A 17429-nucleotide genomic window follows, 5' to 3' on the forward strand; every position below is an offset into this window, starting at 1 on the left:
CTCTTCAACTAACTAACCATTTGTAGGGGTTTTTTTGTTTTGTTTTTTTGTATTGGGGATTAAAGCCAGGGGCACTTAACCACTGAGCCACATCCCCAGCCCATTTGTTTTTTATTTTGAGACACAGTCTCACTAAGTTACTTAGGATTTCACTAAATTGCTGAGTCTGGCTTTGAACTTGTGATCCTCCTACCTCAGCCTCCCAAACTGTTGGGATTACAGGCATGTGCCACCGCGCCCAGCATAACTAGCCAGTTCCTAGACCATGATTTACTCAAGATTTACCATAAGTCCCTGTATTCTCTTCTGTGGGATAGGTATGGCTGAGGGCTCAGGGAGCTCTGTGTGTGTGTGTGTGTGTGTGCGTGTGTGTGCACATCCACCGTGTGTGCACATGTAATCAAACTTCAGGTAATGGGCGTGTGGGTCATGCATGGAGGGAGATTTGCATTAAGAACTCCAGAGATCTTCCATGAGATTAGGGATGAAGACTCTATTAATCTCATATTTCAGAAACCTGTCGGAGTAGACAGAGATTCAGTGGTCAGGGGAGCACAGCAAAGCCCTGTCCTTCATTCCTGAAGGGGTCCAGCCACATAATCTGATGAACATTATTGACCTCTGTCCTGCCCCAAATTCCTGGGACAAGCTGACACCTGACAGGAATGTAAGCGAACACATGACAATCCCATGTGAAGGCCCTTTCCTGAGATGACGGTGTGTTAAGGAACAGTGGGCTCATCCTTGTTAGCATTGCTGTTCCTACACCAGCAGCTGTGGCACCCCTGGGACTAGAGGCCTGAGGGAGGCCTGGGGACATTTAGATACTTGAAGCGATCGCCTTCACTCCGAGGGCGTATTCTGAGAGCCTGTGACTTGCTGAGCCTGGTGCTGGGTCCTGACGGGAGCTCAGTCCTGCCCTCCTGCCCTGCACGTGTGAATGTGTTGAGCAACATGCCCTCCGGGTGGCACAGAAGAAACTGGAAGCCCGGGTCTCGTGCTCGCTCAACCCCTAGTTCACCAGGTGACTCTGGGAAATTATTTCCTGTCTTAAGTTCGTGAAGCCTATGGAGATGATTTGTTATTTCCTTTTTGGTCCCCATTCACTTTCCAAAGTCCTGTTCTTGGAATCTATTTTCTGTGAGGTGTTATCCAGGCCAGGCTTGATCTCTGTGGCAAGAGCAGACTTCATAGGTGTGAGACCCCCACACACACACCACCACCAAGAAGTTCAGAGAGGGCACATGTGTCCTGGGTATACCATTTATTGTTGATTCTGTACACCAAATTTGTTACAAGCAGCATCTAGCAAAAGCCAGACCCCTAACCCTGCCCACCAGGGTTCACACTCTATAAAACCCTGGGGGCCTAGAAATCGCTACATGCACTGCCAAGCACCTGGGACTATTTGCAGTGATTCTCTTAGCAAGGCAAAGGTGATCTATTTTTGCAGGCAGCATGAAAGCAATGGGTGGTGAGAACCATCTCTCCATAGAAGAAGGAACCCAGGATCGGGAGGAGTTCCACCTGGAAGCAGCCTGCCGCACACCCTCTCTCAGCCACAGTGGTGGCTTCCTTCACAAGACCGCCACAGCCTCCCCCAACAAACTGGGTTAGGTTCTGGCCACAGGATCAGCCGTGGGCCAAATTTGAGTAGCTTATAGCTAAAGGGTGGGATGTACCCCACCTCTGCCCCCACCTCCAGTCATCTAGTGACTTGCTAGCTGTCTGCTCTCCATACATTTCCTGAGCTTGGGAGTAGATTCCTGGATCAGCTCTACCCTGACATCTGAAGTATGGGAATCGTGTGGTTGCCCATGAGAAGGTCTAGAACCTCTACATTCTCAAGAGAAAGAACAGTATCCACACAGACCAATAATTCTAAGGACAGGGGCCAGTTTTTCTTTCATGGCTGAACAAGTTTCCTGTATTTACAAAGTTGGGATCCATACAGTACCAGGTGAGGTCCCAGTGACTTAAGAGTATGAGGAGCACCAGGACGGGGACTCCCATTTGCTTTGTTCTCATGGTGAAAACCCTAGTCAGAGCATGAGGTCTTGTGTAAAGGCTGAAGACAGAAGTAAACCCCCAGCCTACTGAGAACCTATTGTGACGGTCTTCTGCCCTGTCCCAAGGGGGCACTGGGAGGGTTAAAGGGGAATGTGTCCAGAGCTTTGGAGGACACTTGTGCACAGTAAGCACTTCTTAAAATGGTCCTTTCCTCCAACATTGATTCCTTCCTTCCGTGTCACATGAAGGCTGCTGGTGAATGGCAAGGTGGCCTAGAAACCAGTGCACAGAGGAGAAGTGAAGGGAATTCTGTACCCTACCCAACATTTCAGGGACCACTCAGCTCACTCCAGTCCCAAGAATTGAGCAAATACATCATTCAATAGTGCGGTATTGAAAAGGGCACTCCATTCAGCTTTTGGGGCCACTCCTTGACCAAACAGCACAGTTCAGAGAGGCCAAAAGTCCTGACAAGGAGCAACAGGGCTGATGGCTCCAAACCATTCTGATGGGAGAAAGGAACAGGCAAGCTGGGAAGGGTCATCTAACAGGCCCATCCCCTTCACCTGGGATCCACCTGGGTGGGTCGTCTGAAGACACCTGTTCTCAGACCAGTATTTTGAACCAGAAAGGAAGGTATTCCAATGTCATGGCCAATGTCAGAAACATCCAGGGGTTCTGGGTTAAGGCTGGTAGGGAGCATGGAATGCTGAGGGTTCCTACCTCTCTCTATCCCTAGCCACTTGTTCCTAAGCACAGTGAAACACTGGAGCTCACTCACAAGAAGCACCTGAGTGTTCTGGGTCTGAGGAATGTGATGCCAAACCAGGCTTCCTGTCTGGAGGAAAGCAGACCCACATTCCCTTTCCAGCCCCTGGGCCCACGCGGCAGGCCACCGTCAATAGGATGAAGGTCATGCCCCAAGCTTGGGGCTCCCTTCCTTTTGGGTCCTGGTGAGCCTTACTTAATACACATGCACTCATTCTGTTAATATTTTGAAAACATTTGTAGACCCAGATTTGCCTTGGGGAAATAATATCTTTTGCCTGGATATCAGATTCTCTGGGACAGTTAAAAGCTACGACATGCACTAGACATTCCTTCTGAGACATTTTGTGTTGGGGGGCCTGGCCATCCTGTCATCATGATGCTGCTGAGGCTTCTTACTCATCTTGTGAGGTAGAGGGACCTAATAAAAGCCAATCAGGATTGGTGGTAGATCCCTGAGACCTACATCCCTGAGATCAACTGAAGTTCTTTCTTGGGCAGATATGGAGACCTGAAATTCTTCAATTTTACTGCTTTTATTTCTGAACTGGTGGATCAGATGTCCAGAGAAAGACATGTGTTGCCTTGAACATAATTTCTTTAACATCTGTGAATATGTGTGTAGCAGGAAAGGCATGAAAGCAGGAATTCAACTATAACTCAAGGAAGAGAAAACCCTGGATCAAATGACTTAACTCATAACCAGATGATAAGTAGGAGGAGCTTCAGAGAGCCACTCCAACCACTGGGACCTGTCAGTGTATCTTGATATCTGCTGTCTGTGAAAATCCTGAAGCCTTGCTGCTAGCTGACTAATGTTGACGAAGAATTTTTCCACAACATTAGAGGGATCCCTGGTTCCCATTACACTTGAATGTTCAATTAAAAGATCTCATCTCTGAGCTATTTCATTTCCCCCAAATGGAAAGTGAATTAAAAACAGATATAGGCATATCATGCCCATAAAAGGGCCCAGACAAGGAACCTCCAATGACCTGCAGCTTATCAGCAGGGAAGACACTGTGGTTGCATGGGCCACTGTAGTTAGGACACTTCTGACCTGGCCAGCCTGGGTCCCTCCAGATCTCAGGGTTTATTAAGATTCCTCTCCAGGCCAGTCTCCTGTGCTGTCCATATCACATCTTTGTCATCCTGGCAGCTGGGCCTTTGCAACAGCTGGCCATGGAGCGGGGGGCAGTGAGGCCCCTGGTAAGAATCCAGGTAAGTCCGTGTCATCTTCAGATGTCCCAGTCCTTCAGTAAAAGCTTGGGTTTGGGGATACTGGTGATGCTCTGTTCTTGATTTGACACTGATCACATGGATGTACATTATCACGCTCCCACTTTTCTGTACGTATATTATACTTCAATTTTAAAAAATCGAAAAGAAAACCCCTAGGGGTGACTGAAAGGACCCCCAGACACCAGGTTTCTTTCTCCATTCAGTACCAATAAGCTGATTTTACAAATTAAATGGTTTTAGAAGTCAAAAATTCTTCACGATTTTATTCCACAAAGGACTAAAAATTGCCAAGCAAACTTTGTAGTTTGGAATTATCATCCTCTACAAGGCTGAGTTTGTTGCACGTGTGTCTTTCTTTTCTAGACAAAAATCACAAGAGAGATCCGATGGTAAATGTATGTCCAGGAATTGAGCAGTATGGGATTCGTTCTTTCTTTCACAACATCCTCCAAGCCGGGGGGTCTGCAGGTCTTAAGAAACCAGCTAAATGATTTGAAGCCTTCTTTGAGGAGAGAACTCACCCTGCCTTCAGGAGCAGAAAATTAAGGGGAGAACTTCCATCTGAGGGGACAGGGTTAAGCCATGGCACAAACAAGAGAAGCAAAAGAAGGGAAATCAACTTACATAATACTCTGAGGAGAGGGGCTGTCCTGGTGGAGAACTGTTCCTCCAAAGTGAGCAGGTTTTCTCACCACTGAGTCTACAGAGGCCAGGAGGGGGCCTGGGTGCAGGGAAAGTTGTTCTTGAAGGAAAGGTGGTGAGGATTTGGGGGAAGGCCCCTCTGAGCGAAACCCAAGCATATGAATAGGAAATTTTCCAGGGGCTTTTCTACAGCCATGTGATCTCCCTGGTGGTAAGAATGTCCTGTGAGACCTGCTTCTCCACAGAAGAATCAGGCAGGTCAGGACAAGGTGGGGCAACTCTCTCTAAGGCCTGGAAAGAGCCCTGAGAGCCTGGCTCTGTGGACCCAAGGGTGGAGGCAGAATGCTCACATTCCCAGATGCTCCCGTCTCTCCTTTCCTGAGCCCTGCTCCAGCCTGCCTTCCTAACACTCATTGGGTGCCTTCATCTGCATCAGGACTGCTTGGCTTCTTTTCTTGCAGCAGCAGCAGCAGATGCAGGCAGCCAGGGAACAGGCCAGGGCAATAATGCCAATTACAATGGCAGCAATGGCCAACCCACTTTGGGGCTGGGTCATGCCCCAAGTATTGCGGTCATCTGTGGCCCCAATAGTGGTCAGATCAGTGTAGTCATCTACAGAGCTAGTGATCTCAGTTGTAGAGGAGATGGATGTGGTGTCAGGATAGCTGGGTGTGTCAGGATAGCTGGGTGCGTCTGGGTACCGCGGGGCATCTGGGTACCGGGGTGTGTCTGGGTAACGTGGTGTTTCTGGGTAGCTGGGGTAGCTGGGAACCTCAGGGATGGCTGGGGCCGGAACACTGGGGCCAGGGACATTGATGATGATGATGGATTGTCCTCGAACATTGGCTGGGCTGGAACACACTGGGAGAGTGTCTGTCCCTAACCTACCCTTGTTGATCAGGAGCCAGTTGCGGAGCGGAAGGATGCTTGAGTCGCACCTCCAGGGGTTGTCATACAGCCGAAGCTCACACAGGTTCCCCAAGTGATCAAAGATGCCCATGGGCAGGTTCTCCAGCTGGTTGTTCTGCAACTGAATGGTCATGAGACCGTTGACATTGGCGAAGATATTCCCTGGGAGCTGTCGGAGGCGGTTGTTCTGCAGAGAGATGTTCTGCAGGTTGGCCAACATGCGGAAGACATTCCCATCCAGGTCCTGCAGGGCATTGGTGTGGAGGGACAGCTCTCGCAGGTCTGTCAGTCCACTGAAGGCACCCGGGGAGATGAAGCTAATCTGGTTGCGACTAAGGATCAAGACCTGCAACTGGTGGAGGTTGCTGAAGATGTTGTCGGGTAGAGAAGTGATGTGGTTGTCATAGAGCCAGAGCTCCTTCAGGTTGTGCATGGGCCCAAAAATCCCTGGGGAGAGCTCCTTCAGGGAGTTCCCAAAGAGTGTAAGTCGGTTGAGCTGGGGCAGGTGCATGAAGATGCCGGGAGGCAGCTGGGAGATGTGGTTGTTGGACAGATAGAGCCTCTGCAGGTTTCGGTTGTTGTGGAAGAGGCCAGGTGAGAGCATGCCGATCTGGTTCTGCTGGAGGGCCAGCTCCTGGAGGTTGCTAAGCCCATCAAAAGTGCCCATGGGGATGTCCGAGAGCCTATTCTCATATAGCCGGAGCACCTGGAGGTTGCCCAGGTGCTGGAAGACCCTGGGTGAGAGGTGGGTGAGGCTGTTCTTGCCCAGATTGAGCTTGGTGAGTCCCACCAGGTGGTCGAAGACGCCATCGGGGACATATTCCAGGTGATTGCCATGCAGCTGCAATTCCTTGAGGTTGCTGCACTGGGAGAAATGGGCGGGCTGGATCTGCACCAGCTGGTTACTAGACAGAAGGAGAGACTCCAGGTTGTCCAGTCCCTGGAAGAGGCCGACGGGCAGAACCTGAAGCTTGTTGTTGGCGAGGCTGAGGTAGCGCAGCGAGCCCAGGTTACGGAAGGCACCTGGCATGATGTGTGACAGCTCATTCTTCTCGATCCTCAGGGCGATGAGGGCCGAGATGTTGAGGAATGGGGACTCACTGAGTTCGGTGATGTGTGTGTTGAGAATCTGCAGGCTCATGGCGTTCCAGGGCAGAGGCGTGGGCACTGCCACGATGCGTGCCCCCGTGCACTCCACCTGAGAGGCCCTGGAGCAGGTGCACTCACTCGGGCAGCCATAGTAGGCCAAGCCTACAGTCCAGGCTTGGCAGCCCACCAGCAAGAGGAGGTAATGTTTCAGCAGCATGGCCTCTGTAAGGAGACAGCACGTGTTAGTCAGGGTCACCTCACTGACACTGTGACTGGTTCTTTTCTTTGTGGGGGGTACTGGGGATTGAACTCATGGGCACTTGACCACTGAGCCACGTCTCCAGCCCTATTTTGTATTTTATTTGGAGACAGGGTCTCACTGAGTTGCTTTGTGCCTGGCCATTGATGAGGCTGGCTTTGAACTTGAGATCCTCCTGCTTCAGCCTCCCAAGCTGCTGGGATTACAGTTATACACCACCTACCAGGCTTACTACGGCTTGTTTTAAGCCAACACCAACCTTGATATCAGCAGTGGCTTGGCCTCAAGTGCTATCTATCATCATGGACCCAGTTCAGTGCTCCCCTCTGCTCTGGTCAGCAAACCTCTTGGCCTTCCCCCTGCCTCCACACTTCCAAGCCTTTGCCCAGGAAGTACCCCCCACTCAGAGTGCTCTTCATCCTCATCAAATCTCCCCCATGCTTCTAGGTCTAGCTCAAATGCCATCACTTCGAGGAAGCTTTCCCTGTGCCATGAATCAGGATTCATTTCCCACCCATGCAGGTGGTCTTCCCAACCTCCCCATGGACATTCCACAGCCGGACATTCACTGTGTTTCCAACTATCTCCTTCCCTCATTAATATGCTTTTCAAGGACAAGGGCCACATCTTTCATTCCTACACATTCCTTAAGGTGGGAACTATATCTTATCCAGCTCTGTAGCCCTCACAGCAGCTAAAAGGATATTGGAACATGGCCTTGTCAGGAGGAACAGAGAAGAGATAGGAACAAATAAATAGGTCTTGAACCTGGGAAGATGCCCAGCCTATAAATGTGGTGGCCTGCCCGGAGGAGCAGTAGCAGCCAGCAGAGGGAGGACCACACTGCTGGTGTGCAGAAAGATGGAGGGAGAGCCGAGCTTTTCCCCCCGCTCTGCCTTGCCCCACCCAGCCCATCGCCACCACCAGCAACCTGTCCACATGTGTTTCATGGAGGTTTAATTCAAACCACCTTCCAGTGCAGAGCAACTGTCTGCAGCTGGGGAGGCTGCTGGACCCCAGCCGATGCCTGGGACCTGCCTCCTGGAACTTGAGTCCCAGTTCCCAGATGGCCTGAAGTAGGTTCCAGAAAATTTAGACACACTCAGAGAGGCCATCTGTGACCTCCGCCCAAGGTTTAAAGGGCCCTGTAACTCCTGAAGGGTCGAGGAGTGACTGCTGCTCTTCATTTTATGGGGAAGCAGGGAAACTGAGGATCAAGTATTAAATCCTAGGTGCCCCAACTCCTAGGTGAGTCCTTTGTTTATGCAGTCTCTCTCTCTCTCTCTCTCTCTTAATGAGCAAACATCAGCGTCAGAGGAAGGAATTGGAAAAGATGGCATATAAGGCATACACGGGCTGCGTGGAGAAGGCCCTTGTCTGGCTTCTCCCTGTGCCCCTGAACTCATGGGGGCCTGAGCCTGGAGCATAACTCAAAATAATGCAGGCTTCCCGCCCTGGCCTCTGCCCCACATGCTGCTTCCTGACCCTCAACAAGGCGTCTGAGGAAAACCCCAAGCTCATCCCCACCTATACAGGCTGAACTCTTCACTTATTCCCAGCCTGTCCAAGCCCTGACCTGTTACGATTTCATTAAGGATTTAGCTAAGTATGCAGCACAGTGGTACAAATAAAGGAAAAAGAATAACTTGGCTGACGGAATCTAGACGTGAAAGAATGGGACCAGATGAAGCTGTGGACAGATCTAAAATCATGAACTTGTATAGAAAAAGCCCAAATCCCGAAATTGAAAGCAGAAAATTAACTGCTTAAGCAGGGACCACAGAAAAAGCGGCTCAACCACCACCCTGAGAGAAGCACTTTATATATAAACATGCACATAGAAAGAGGCTGCCCACAACAACTACCATGACCAGAGACTGCATCAATAGACGTATCAAGCGTGGAACAAAGGAGATGATAGATAGTCTCAACTCTACAGTCCCTGATCAGGCCACACCTGTACTGCCATGCTCAGTTCCACTCTGAATTTCAAAAAGGCAAATGACAAACTGGCTTCTTGAAGAACTTCTCTAGTTGATAGTGAGAAGACCCAGAAACCAGAACATCTGTGCATCCATTGAAGGAGGGGCAGAGGAATGGCCAGAAAGAGAGAAGGCGCGGGGAGCCCAGGAGCACTCTCCCCAGTATACGGAAAGGGCCGCCCTGGGATAAAGAAAGCAACCAAACTCAGCAGTTCCAGAGGTCACAGCTAGTGCACAAAAGTTTCAAAGTGCTGGGTTTCAGCTCACCACCAAAGAGAGTCTGTAAAGCCCATGGCTGCAGCATAGAGGCAGTCAGCTCCCCGCTCCTGGAAGTGCTGAAGCAGAGCTGAGCCACCTCCCGATGAGGAAGCTGCCGAGAAGCCTCCACACCTAGTGAGGTATTGGGCAGCCAATGTCCTGTCCATCCCTAAGATTTCAGGATTCTAGGGCCGAGTCCCAGAGGGTGATATGAGATCCATTTATAGGATGACTGTGCCTGTGTCAGGGCTCTGTGCAGAGGTGTGGGTGTCTGTCCTTTCCCTGGGTATGTATGTGTGACAGCTGACCCCCAGATGGATTTACAAAAGGTGAGGCTCTGATGGTGCCTGGTGTGGGGCTACCCAGGGCTCATGAATTGTCACCACACATTCCTATGCCCAGCACACTCCGAAAACAGTGTCACAGCCCAAATACCCAGATGAATTAAGAGCCCATCACCTGAAAAACATGTGTTGTTTCTTCACAGGTAAATGAGCACGTAGGTGGAGGCTCCTCTGAGGACCCACCTCTCTGAGTCTGCACCCCTTAGCTGGGAGGGGGTGTCAAGTCAGGCCTGTGGAGGGTCCCTCAAGGGCCAGGAGGAGGAATGGAGAGATAATTCCCTGTGGGAAGAGGGCCATTCCCTGTTGTCTAAAATGGACCACACTCCGTGTGACAAAGATTACAAGAATTTGCAGACTGTCTTTTTATAAACCCTCCCGTCTGCAGAGCCCACCCGGCACCAAGAGCAGCCAGACGTTTCCTGTTTTCCAGCACTTGTGATTGTCACCGCTCCAACCACCCCCAAAGGGCCCACCTCAGCCCAACGGCAGGGCCCTCAGGGGCACAGGAGCAGGCCAGGGCTGGGCCCCTGGATCCTCAGCCAGTGTGAAGACGTGTGTGGCCCTTGGCCCTCAGGAGCCCAGCACACAGCAGACTAATAGCCCACGCTGTCCAGTGCCGCTTGGCAGCCGAGGGATGGCAGTTAAAGGCCCACGAAGCGCCCTAATTACACCTTTCTCCCTCAGGCGCCGTGCGCGTCCTCAATCACTGTAGAGACTCGGTCCAGCCTCTGTCCAGCCCCTGGAGAAGGGGTCCACCTGGCGTCTGCCGCTGACCCATGAAGTCAGCGAGCCAGGCAGAGAGACAGAAGGACACCCAGACAGCTCACCTGGACACTGACGCGGCCCCTCCCCAGGAGGAGAAGCGATGGAACCAGGCACCCTGGCGGTGGATCTCCAACAGAAACACCCTGTGACTCATGAGTGAACACATAATTAGCCGTGAAGCCTTGGGCTTTGTTGGTTGGTGAGTTGGGACTTTTGAGGTTTAATACCATCATTCACATTCCCTAAACACAAAGCTCCCTGGGAGGACACACCTTCTTATTTCAATGCCACAAAGTAAAACATTCGGAAGGAGCTCGGAAGACCCACGTTCTGCTCTGTTCTGAACACTAAGGTACAGTGTGAGCGGAGGTCAGTGCTCCAGGTCTGTTTCCCCTTCCTTCTGTGAGGACTCTTAAGGCCCGAGCAGCTCTAACACCTTCTGACTGGAGGCAGGAAGGAGACGTGACTGGGACTCGCCTTTCTCCTCTCCTTTCTTTCCACAGGTCACACTGAATCACCAGTAGTGCCACTTGGCCTGGCCTCATCTGCATGCTGAGGCTGAAGGATCCTGTACTCATCTTGTCAGACCCACCTCGTGTTAGAAGTTTCCAAGCAAGCCAACCCACTAGCCAATCTCACGTCTTCACATAAACATGGTCATTTCATGGGACCCAGGGCCTGAGAGGGATCCTGCACTCTCCCAGGCCACCTGGGGAAACCGAGGCCCCGAAAGAGGTTTCCCCGGGTCTGGGCCCTCTCTTTTCAGAGGGCTTCTTAATAGTGGCCTTTTCTGCAATGAGATGGTCCCCAAGCAGCCTGACGTCTCCCAAGGGAGATGCCAGGCCTGGAGCTGTGCCCCGCTCCCAGCAGCCAGGCTTGTCCTCAGGACAACACTCTTGCTCTTGCTCTTTGGTGCTCAGTGCATTGGGTCCAAAGTCACTGAAAGACTCAGCCTGGGTGTGTGCAGACCTCCCTGTCTCACTGACCTCACCCCAGAGCACCACGTTCAAATGGCCAAGAAAGCTTGTTTAAGAACTGAACTCACAGGTCTTCCACTGGAGTCTTAAATTGAGTTAATACATGGAAAACACCTAGACTCATTCTTGGCATAAAGTGAGTACACAACAAATGTGAGTGATGACTGATGCTATTTCATTGGAGAGTAAAATCAGATCTCTGGAAGCTCCACCCACAGAGATCCTGATTTCTGGATCTCTGGATCTCCACCCACAGAGATCCACAATTAACAAATCCCCAAGCAGCTCCAACGCAGGGGTCCACAGACCACACTCAGATACACCTAGTGTGGCCTAGTCGAGCTGGGAACCCACTCCCACCGCCTGTACCTCTTACTACCAAGAGCACAGACAGAGAACCAGGATAGGGAGCCGGAAGGTCATGCCACAGGCTGGTCCAGCTCCCTCTGTCAGCTTTTCCTTCAGCGGCCCATTCTGCACCCCGTCAGGAATCCACAGTTTGCCTTAAGTTGAGCCCAAACATAGAAATTGCTTCCAGATACAGCATTTAGAGCACAGGGGGTCAGAGATACAAAGGCCTGTTGAGATGATCTGGTCAAACCATCTGGCTGTTTTGTCGATGAGAAACCTAAGGGGTCTACAGGGTAGAGGGGACTTGCCTAAGGTCATGCAGTCTGTTGAAGAGTCCTGACACCCTGTCAGGGTCCCTAACCTCAGAGCTGGGCAAACCCCTAAACCTTATTACCAGGCATCAGGACCTTGCTTACTACCTGTCTGGTAGGGGCAAAGAGGTGGCTTTACTTCTCCATTTTAAAATCATCTACAGCTGGGGCTGGAGTAGTGGCTCAGTGGTAGAGCACTTGCTTGGCATGTGTGAGGCCCTGGGTTCGATTCTTAGCACCACATATAAATAAATAAAATAAAGGTCCATTGACAATTAAAAAATATTTTAAAAAATTATCTACAGCTCATACACAATTCACTGTCCACCTGTCTGGCATTATCAGCCAAGTTCAAGTGCCTCTTCCTGTTGGGCATGGTGGTGCAGGCCTATAATCCCAGTGGTTTTGGAGGCTGAGACAGGAGGATCACAAATTCAAAGCTAGCCTTAACAAAAGCCAGGTGCCAAGCGACTCAGTGAGACCCTTTCTCAAAATAAAATAAAAAGGGCTGGGGATGTGGAGCAGTGAACTCAAGTGCTCCTGAGTTCAATCCCCAGTACCAAGAAAAAAGCATCTCTCCCAACTCCTGGGCTGCGTGGTTCCAGGGCTTTCTTCTTTAAGGCTACTCTGATGTTTCTGTTTGTTCAGTTTCACCTACGTATCCTGGAGCAGGGGAGCGACGGAACAGAAAGGATCACCGGAAGGAGTTGACCCCAGTAATCCAACACCCACAGCCCCATTCGCAGGTCCCTGACTTAGGAATTCTCTGCCCTAAGCATTCTTGAAACTCTAAGGCAAGATTGACTCATCCTCCAACTGTTCCATTGTTGACCCCCATCTCTCACAGCCCCTCAAAACAAAATAACGTTCATTGTTTTAAAAAAGAAAACTAATAAAACATTTTTTAAAAGCAATTCCTTTTACAACCCCTCTGTGGGGATCCTCCCAGGGCTGGGGGAGGTTGGCTTCCTATGGAGGCCAGAGCAGGGCTGTAATTAGCTTGGCAAGAGTGGCAGGAACTACTGACACGCTGCCCAGCACAACAGGGAGAACTTCCCAAACAGGACTCTTCCCCAAGAAGCCAGGGTCTATGAACATGTCCTTTCTCAGGGTAGCACCTAGGGGGCCCAAGCAGCTAGAAATGGATCAGTCCCTGATCCAAACACCTTGGAAGTTGTTTCCAACTGCTGTGTCCCAAAGCCGAGAGAGGCAATGAACCCCTGAAGCTGCAGTTGCTCTTTCGTGGTCAGGATTTAGGGAAGCTAATTACCATCTCTAATCACAGCCTACGAGTGTTTCCTGGCAGCACCAAGTTGGGGCAGCTTCTCTCCCATCTCTTATTTCTCCACATCTGGATCTAATTCTACCAGTGCCTCACCACTCTCTCCATTTATGAACAAAACAAGGTAATATCCCCCAACCCTGGAATAACCTTCCTGCTCTTTCTAGGGTTCTATTCAGAGTTCTCCTCTGACCCTGAACCCTCTCACAGGCCTGCCTCACTGTTGACACTGCTGAGCCTGCCCGGCTGACTCAAGACCACAGGCAAATTGGACTGTCTGGCCCTGAATTTACCCCAGATGTTCACTGGATGCAGAACAAAAGTGGCAGCCGTCAGGAAATTTCTAAGTTAGGGAGCAAGTGGCTTCAACTCATCTGAGTGCTGCCTGTGATTAGGTGATAATCCCAGATAGCCCTGGAGTAGAAGGTGGAGCCTGACACTCGGGCACCCAGCTCCTTCCATCGCATCCTGTGTGTCATCGCAGGGAGGTGCAGCCTGCCCTGAGGTAACACATTTGATCCTGGAGGTAGAAGGGCTCTCCCAAATTTTGGCACAGGTGGGAAGGTCCCAAAAAAGATCTGGTTTTCTACAGTTGGTTCCTCTACATTGGAGCAGATATGCAGGTAAAGGTCCAGCAGGCCAGTTTTATGTTCACAGTACCCTTCCTGCAGGTCCACCTCCAGCCCCGCCTCCCTGTTCAAAGCCTTGGGCTCCCAGGCACTTCTTGACTAGTAAGAAGAGGGGGAAGCTGCCAGAATAGGGTCACCTAAACCACACACTCACACACACACACAGTTAGGATCCAAACTATGCCTGAGTCCACAGCTGTCTTCCAAATGGGAACTCCCAACCAGGCACCCGCACATCTGCTGAAGTCACATTTGTAGCAATTATCAGTCTGAAAATCAGAGGACAGATATCCCCCCTGGGAAACAAGGTGAAGGAAGCCTAATGTCCTGGAGAGACACAAATTCAGGGAAGGCAACAAGTATCATATGGAAGAAGGACAACGATTCAAATAACCCTAACTTTAAATAAATAAATAAATAAATAAGCAAGCAACACTTACCCCAATGGATCTAGTATCCAGAAAGTGGTAGACTGGGTGGGAAAGTGACGCCATGGGATAAAGGAGTCAACTCTCAACCCATCACCAGTCTAAAGCGCCTCTCAGCACCTTCAACAACTACCCCCCCCCCGGCGCCACATCAAAGATGCTAAGGACAAGAGGAACAAGAGGCTGACCAGAATCCCCAGGCGNCGGCACTGCCCCGACGTCCTGGAGTGGCACCGGCGGACGCACGACCTGCGTTCAAGTTTAAGGGGTGTTATTGGAGCGCATTTTAAAACCGGTTTCTTCTTTTCTCCCCCTGGGTTCCTCTTGGGTTCTTTTGCTGCATTGGCGTTGGTTGCTCAGGAGAAGGTAGTTTCCCCCAGCCCCAGCCCCCTGGCCAAGTGACCGCGGACCCTGCTGCCTCTCATCGGCCCAAGGAGCCAGCCCTGCTTTGCTCCTAAGAGCTGTCCCCAGTGCCGCTCGCTGTGGCCCTAGAAAATGTGTTCATTTTTTTTTTCTTTTTTAAACTTTTTATATAAAAATAGCTTCAAACTTACAGAAAAATTGCAAGAATAATACAAGGAACACTGGTATGCTTAACCCAATTCGCCTGGTGAGAGGATTTGGAGAACATTTATTTTAAATTACAAGGACAGGCAAAAGTACCCCCACTGAGTCTCTCCTTAAAACAGCCGTTCGGTTTTCTTCCGATGCCACCCTCTGTGCCCGTTCTGCCTGCTCCCAGAGCTGGGTTAGGAACAGCAATCAACGGGGCATGTCTAAGAATGAAACGTGCGTTCTCCTTTGCCCTTTACCTGTGCATTACAGCCCATGACCTGTCTACCCTCTGTCCCTTCCTGGTAGGGGACCAAGACATCACTTCTTTTGGGGGGACTGAGGAAATCACAGTTGTAGAGGCAGGAGGCTGGTAGTCCCCAGGTTCTCCTCCAGGACTAATCCTCAACATGCTATGAGCTACTTTGGGCTGAAGCCACCCTGCCCTTCCCTGGCTCAGTTTACCCTCTCTACCAAGCAGGGAGAGTGATATTACACTCAGTGCCTCACAGAATGCCAAGAGCCTTAATTAATGTTTGCCCGGTGCTTTGAGATCTGCGATGAAAGGGTGACATAAAAGTGCATAGTGTTATTACTGAAATAGTCGTTTGGGTGGCTTGCCATGGTCATGCTCTGCAGCCTGAATCATACTACATTCCTCCTCACCTGGGCACTGTGATTCAGAGCCAGAATCAAAAAGTACTCTGACCATTCAGTGACAGGAGCACAAGCAGGATAGACACTGTTAGGAGTGAGTCCTACTACCACCTCCGTCTACCCCCAGTCTAATCTCTTCAATCCTTAACCTCCCTTGGAAATCACATTCCACATGAAGAACCCATTCTTTCACTGCTGAGGCCGCCACATCCCAAACCAGGGGTAATAACTTCCTGTCCACTGAACCTGTGAGAATAAGAATGACTCCCATTTCTCTTCTTTTCTGAATCCTAACTGCAGCCATTCTGTGCTAGGCCCATGCTGGGAGAGTTATGGACCACACAGGCATGGACTGGATACACTCTAGGTTGGACATTCAGCAAGCACTGCTGTGAGACAGAGACCATGAGGGACTTTTTAACATCTATATGTCACTTCATATTTTATGACATTAGGGGCCAGGTGATTGATGTGAGGAAACTTCCCTGTCATAAGAGCTTAGCAACCCATTAAGTACCAGTAACATCCCCTACCCCAAGCTGTGAGAACCAAAAATGTACTGGACATTTTGCATACACGTGCGCATGCACACACACACACACACACACACACACTGACTGGAGAATTACTGATCTATTTGAAATTTCTGTGAGCGGAATAACCACTTCCATTTTACAAGGAAACTGAGACTTGGGCCAGTTAACAAATTTCCCTGGGGTCATATGCTGAGAGTCGGAACCAGGATTTAAGACCCAGCTTGCAGATTGTGTGCTAAATTTGCACCACCATTGGATTGAATTCTGGGATACACAACCTACTAGAGATAGAACCATGGTCTGGCTTTAACTGTGCAGAGCAGGGACTGTGAAAGGATGAGGGGAGTGAGGTCATGGCAGAACCTTCCTCATGGTAAGGATGGGAATGTGCATGCATTTGAGGGGATTGCGCTGGAGTTTCATGTAGAAGGCCACCCTAAAAAATGGCCAGACACGTGGGGAAGTGGAAAAGCATCATGTCAGAGAAGGAGAGAGAGCACTTGACCAAATATCACATTTGGCTGGAGCCCAGGTTTGTGGGGGTCCTCTCTGAGGGCTGGGATGCCTCCCTGAAGGGCATGATGACCCTCTGCAGGCAGAAAGGGGCCACCATGGATGTTGCAGGGAAGAACAAGCACACTCAGAGGCATGTGCAGGAAGTGTAGTATGGCTGGGCTTCAAGGTCTCATGGCAGACCCTCAAAGCACTCAGGGCCAACCACTCTGGCCCTTATGACAAGACATGGGCTTCAATACAGAAACCAGGCCATGCAGAGGGACCATTTCTCCAGATTGGTGATGCCACAGAGATCCAGCTGCAAGAGCTCTCAGTTTCAGTCCACTGAGACCCCTTCTTCCAGGGGGAGGCCACCCTCTTTTCAGAGAAAAACAAAATGGCACCCAGTTGGCCCCCACAGTTGAGATGGATTAGCCTTATTGACATCACCACAGGAGGTGTAACCTCAGGGCACACTTTGTAGGGGGTGGGGGCTGAAAGCCAAGGTTGCCTCAGGGCTCCAGAAAACTCTGATCTTTCCCACCTTTGTGTCTCTACTCTGGGTAAGAAGCGTAGAATCCAGGGGATTGCAGGTCACAGGTCTGAGCTCCCCTCTGTGGAGGAAATCCTGCACAGGGACTGGATAGGGGCAGTTACCATCCTACTTAGTCCACTTCAGGGTGAGGGGCATTGCCTCACCATGAAGCCCCTGGTAGATTGGCAAAATAAAAAAGGTGGAAAATATGCAAGGATGTGGGTGGTCTCACACGGCTGATGCTGATGAGAATATAGATGGGTAGAGCAATAGCTACGAAAATTCAAGGTATGTAAACGCACTCACCAGTGTCAGGTATACTTAGGAAGACACGGTGGTGCGTGTTCACAAAGCTGTACTTTCCAGGATGTGCAGTGCAGCACTAAATATAAAATGGATCATTTTAAA

At 50.5% G+C, this 17429-nt stretch overlaps 1 protein-coding gene across 1 annotated transcript; it reads right to left on the reverse strand.

The window, feature by feature from the left end:
• Nucleotides 1-1249: 1249 nt before the first annotated feature.
• Nucleotides 1250-6879, reverse strand: Lrrc15 (leucine rich repeat containing 15). Its single transcript, XM_015499908.2, has one exon. It carries the CDS (start codon nucleotides 6875-6877, stop codon nucleotides 5066-5068), a length of 1812 nt encoding a protein of 603 aa, XP_015355394.1. The 5' UTR covers nucleotides 6878-6879; the 3' UTR covers nucleotides 1250-5065.
• Between the last annotated feature and the right edge of the window lie 10550 nt (nucleotides 6880-17429).

Source organism: Marmota marmota, unplaced genomic scaffold, assembly GCF_001458135.2.
Source record: "Marmota marmota marmota unplaced genomic scaffold, marMar, whole genome shotgun sequence".
Classification (NCBI taxonomy): domain Eukaryota; kingdom Metazoa; phylum Chordata; class Mammalia; order Rodentia; family Sciuridae; genus Marmota; species Marmota marmota.

Excerpts from the sequence above, each read along its gene's own strand:
- Lrrc15 (XM_015499908.2), bottom strand. The coding sequence starts at position 6,877 with ATGCTGCTGAAACATTACCTCCTCTTGCTGGTGGGCTGCCAAGCCTGG.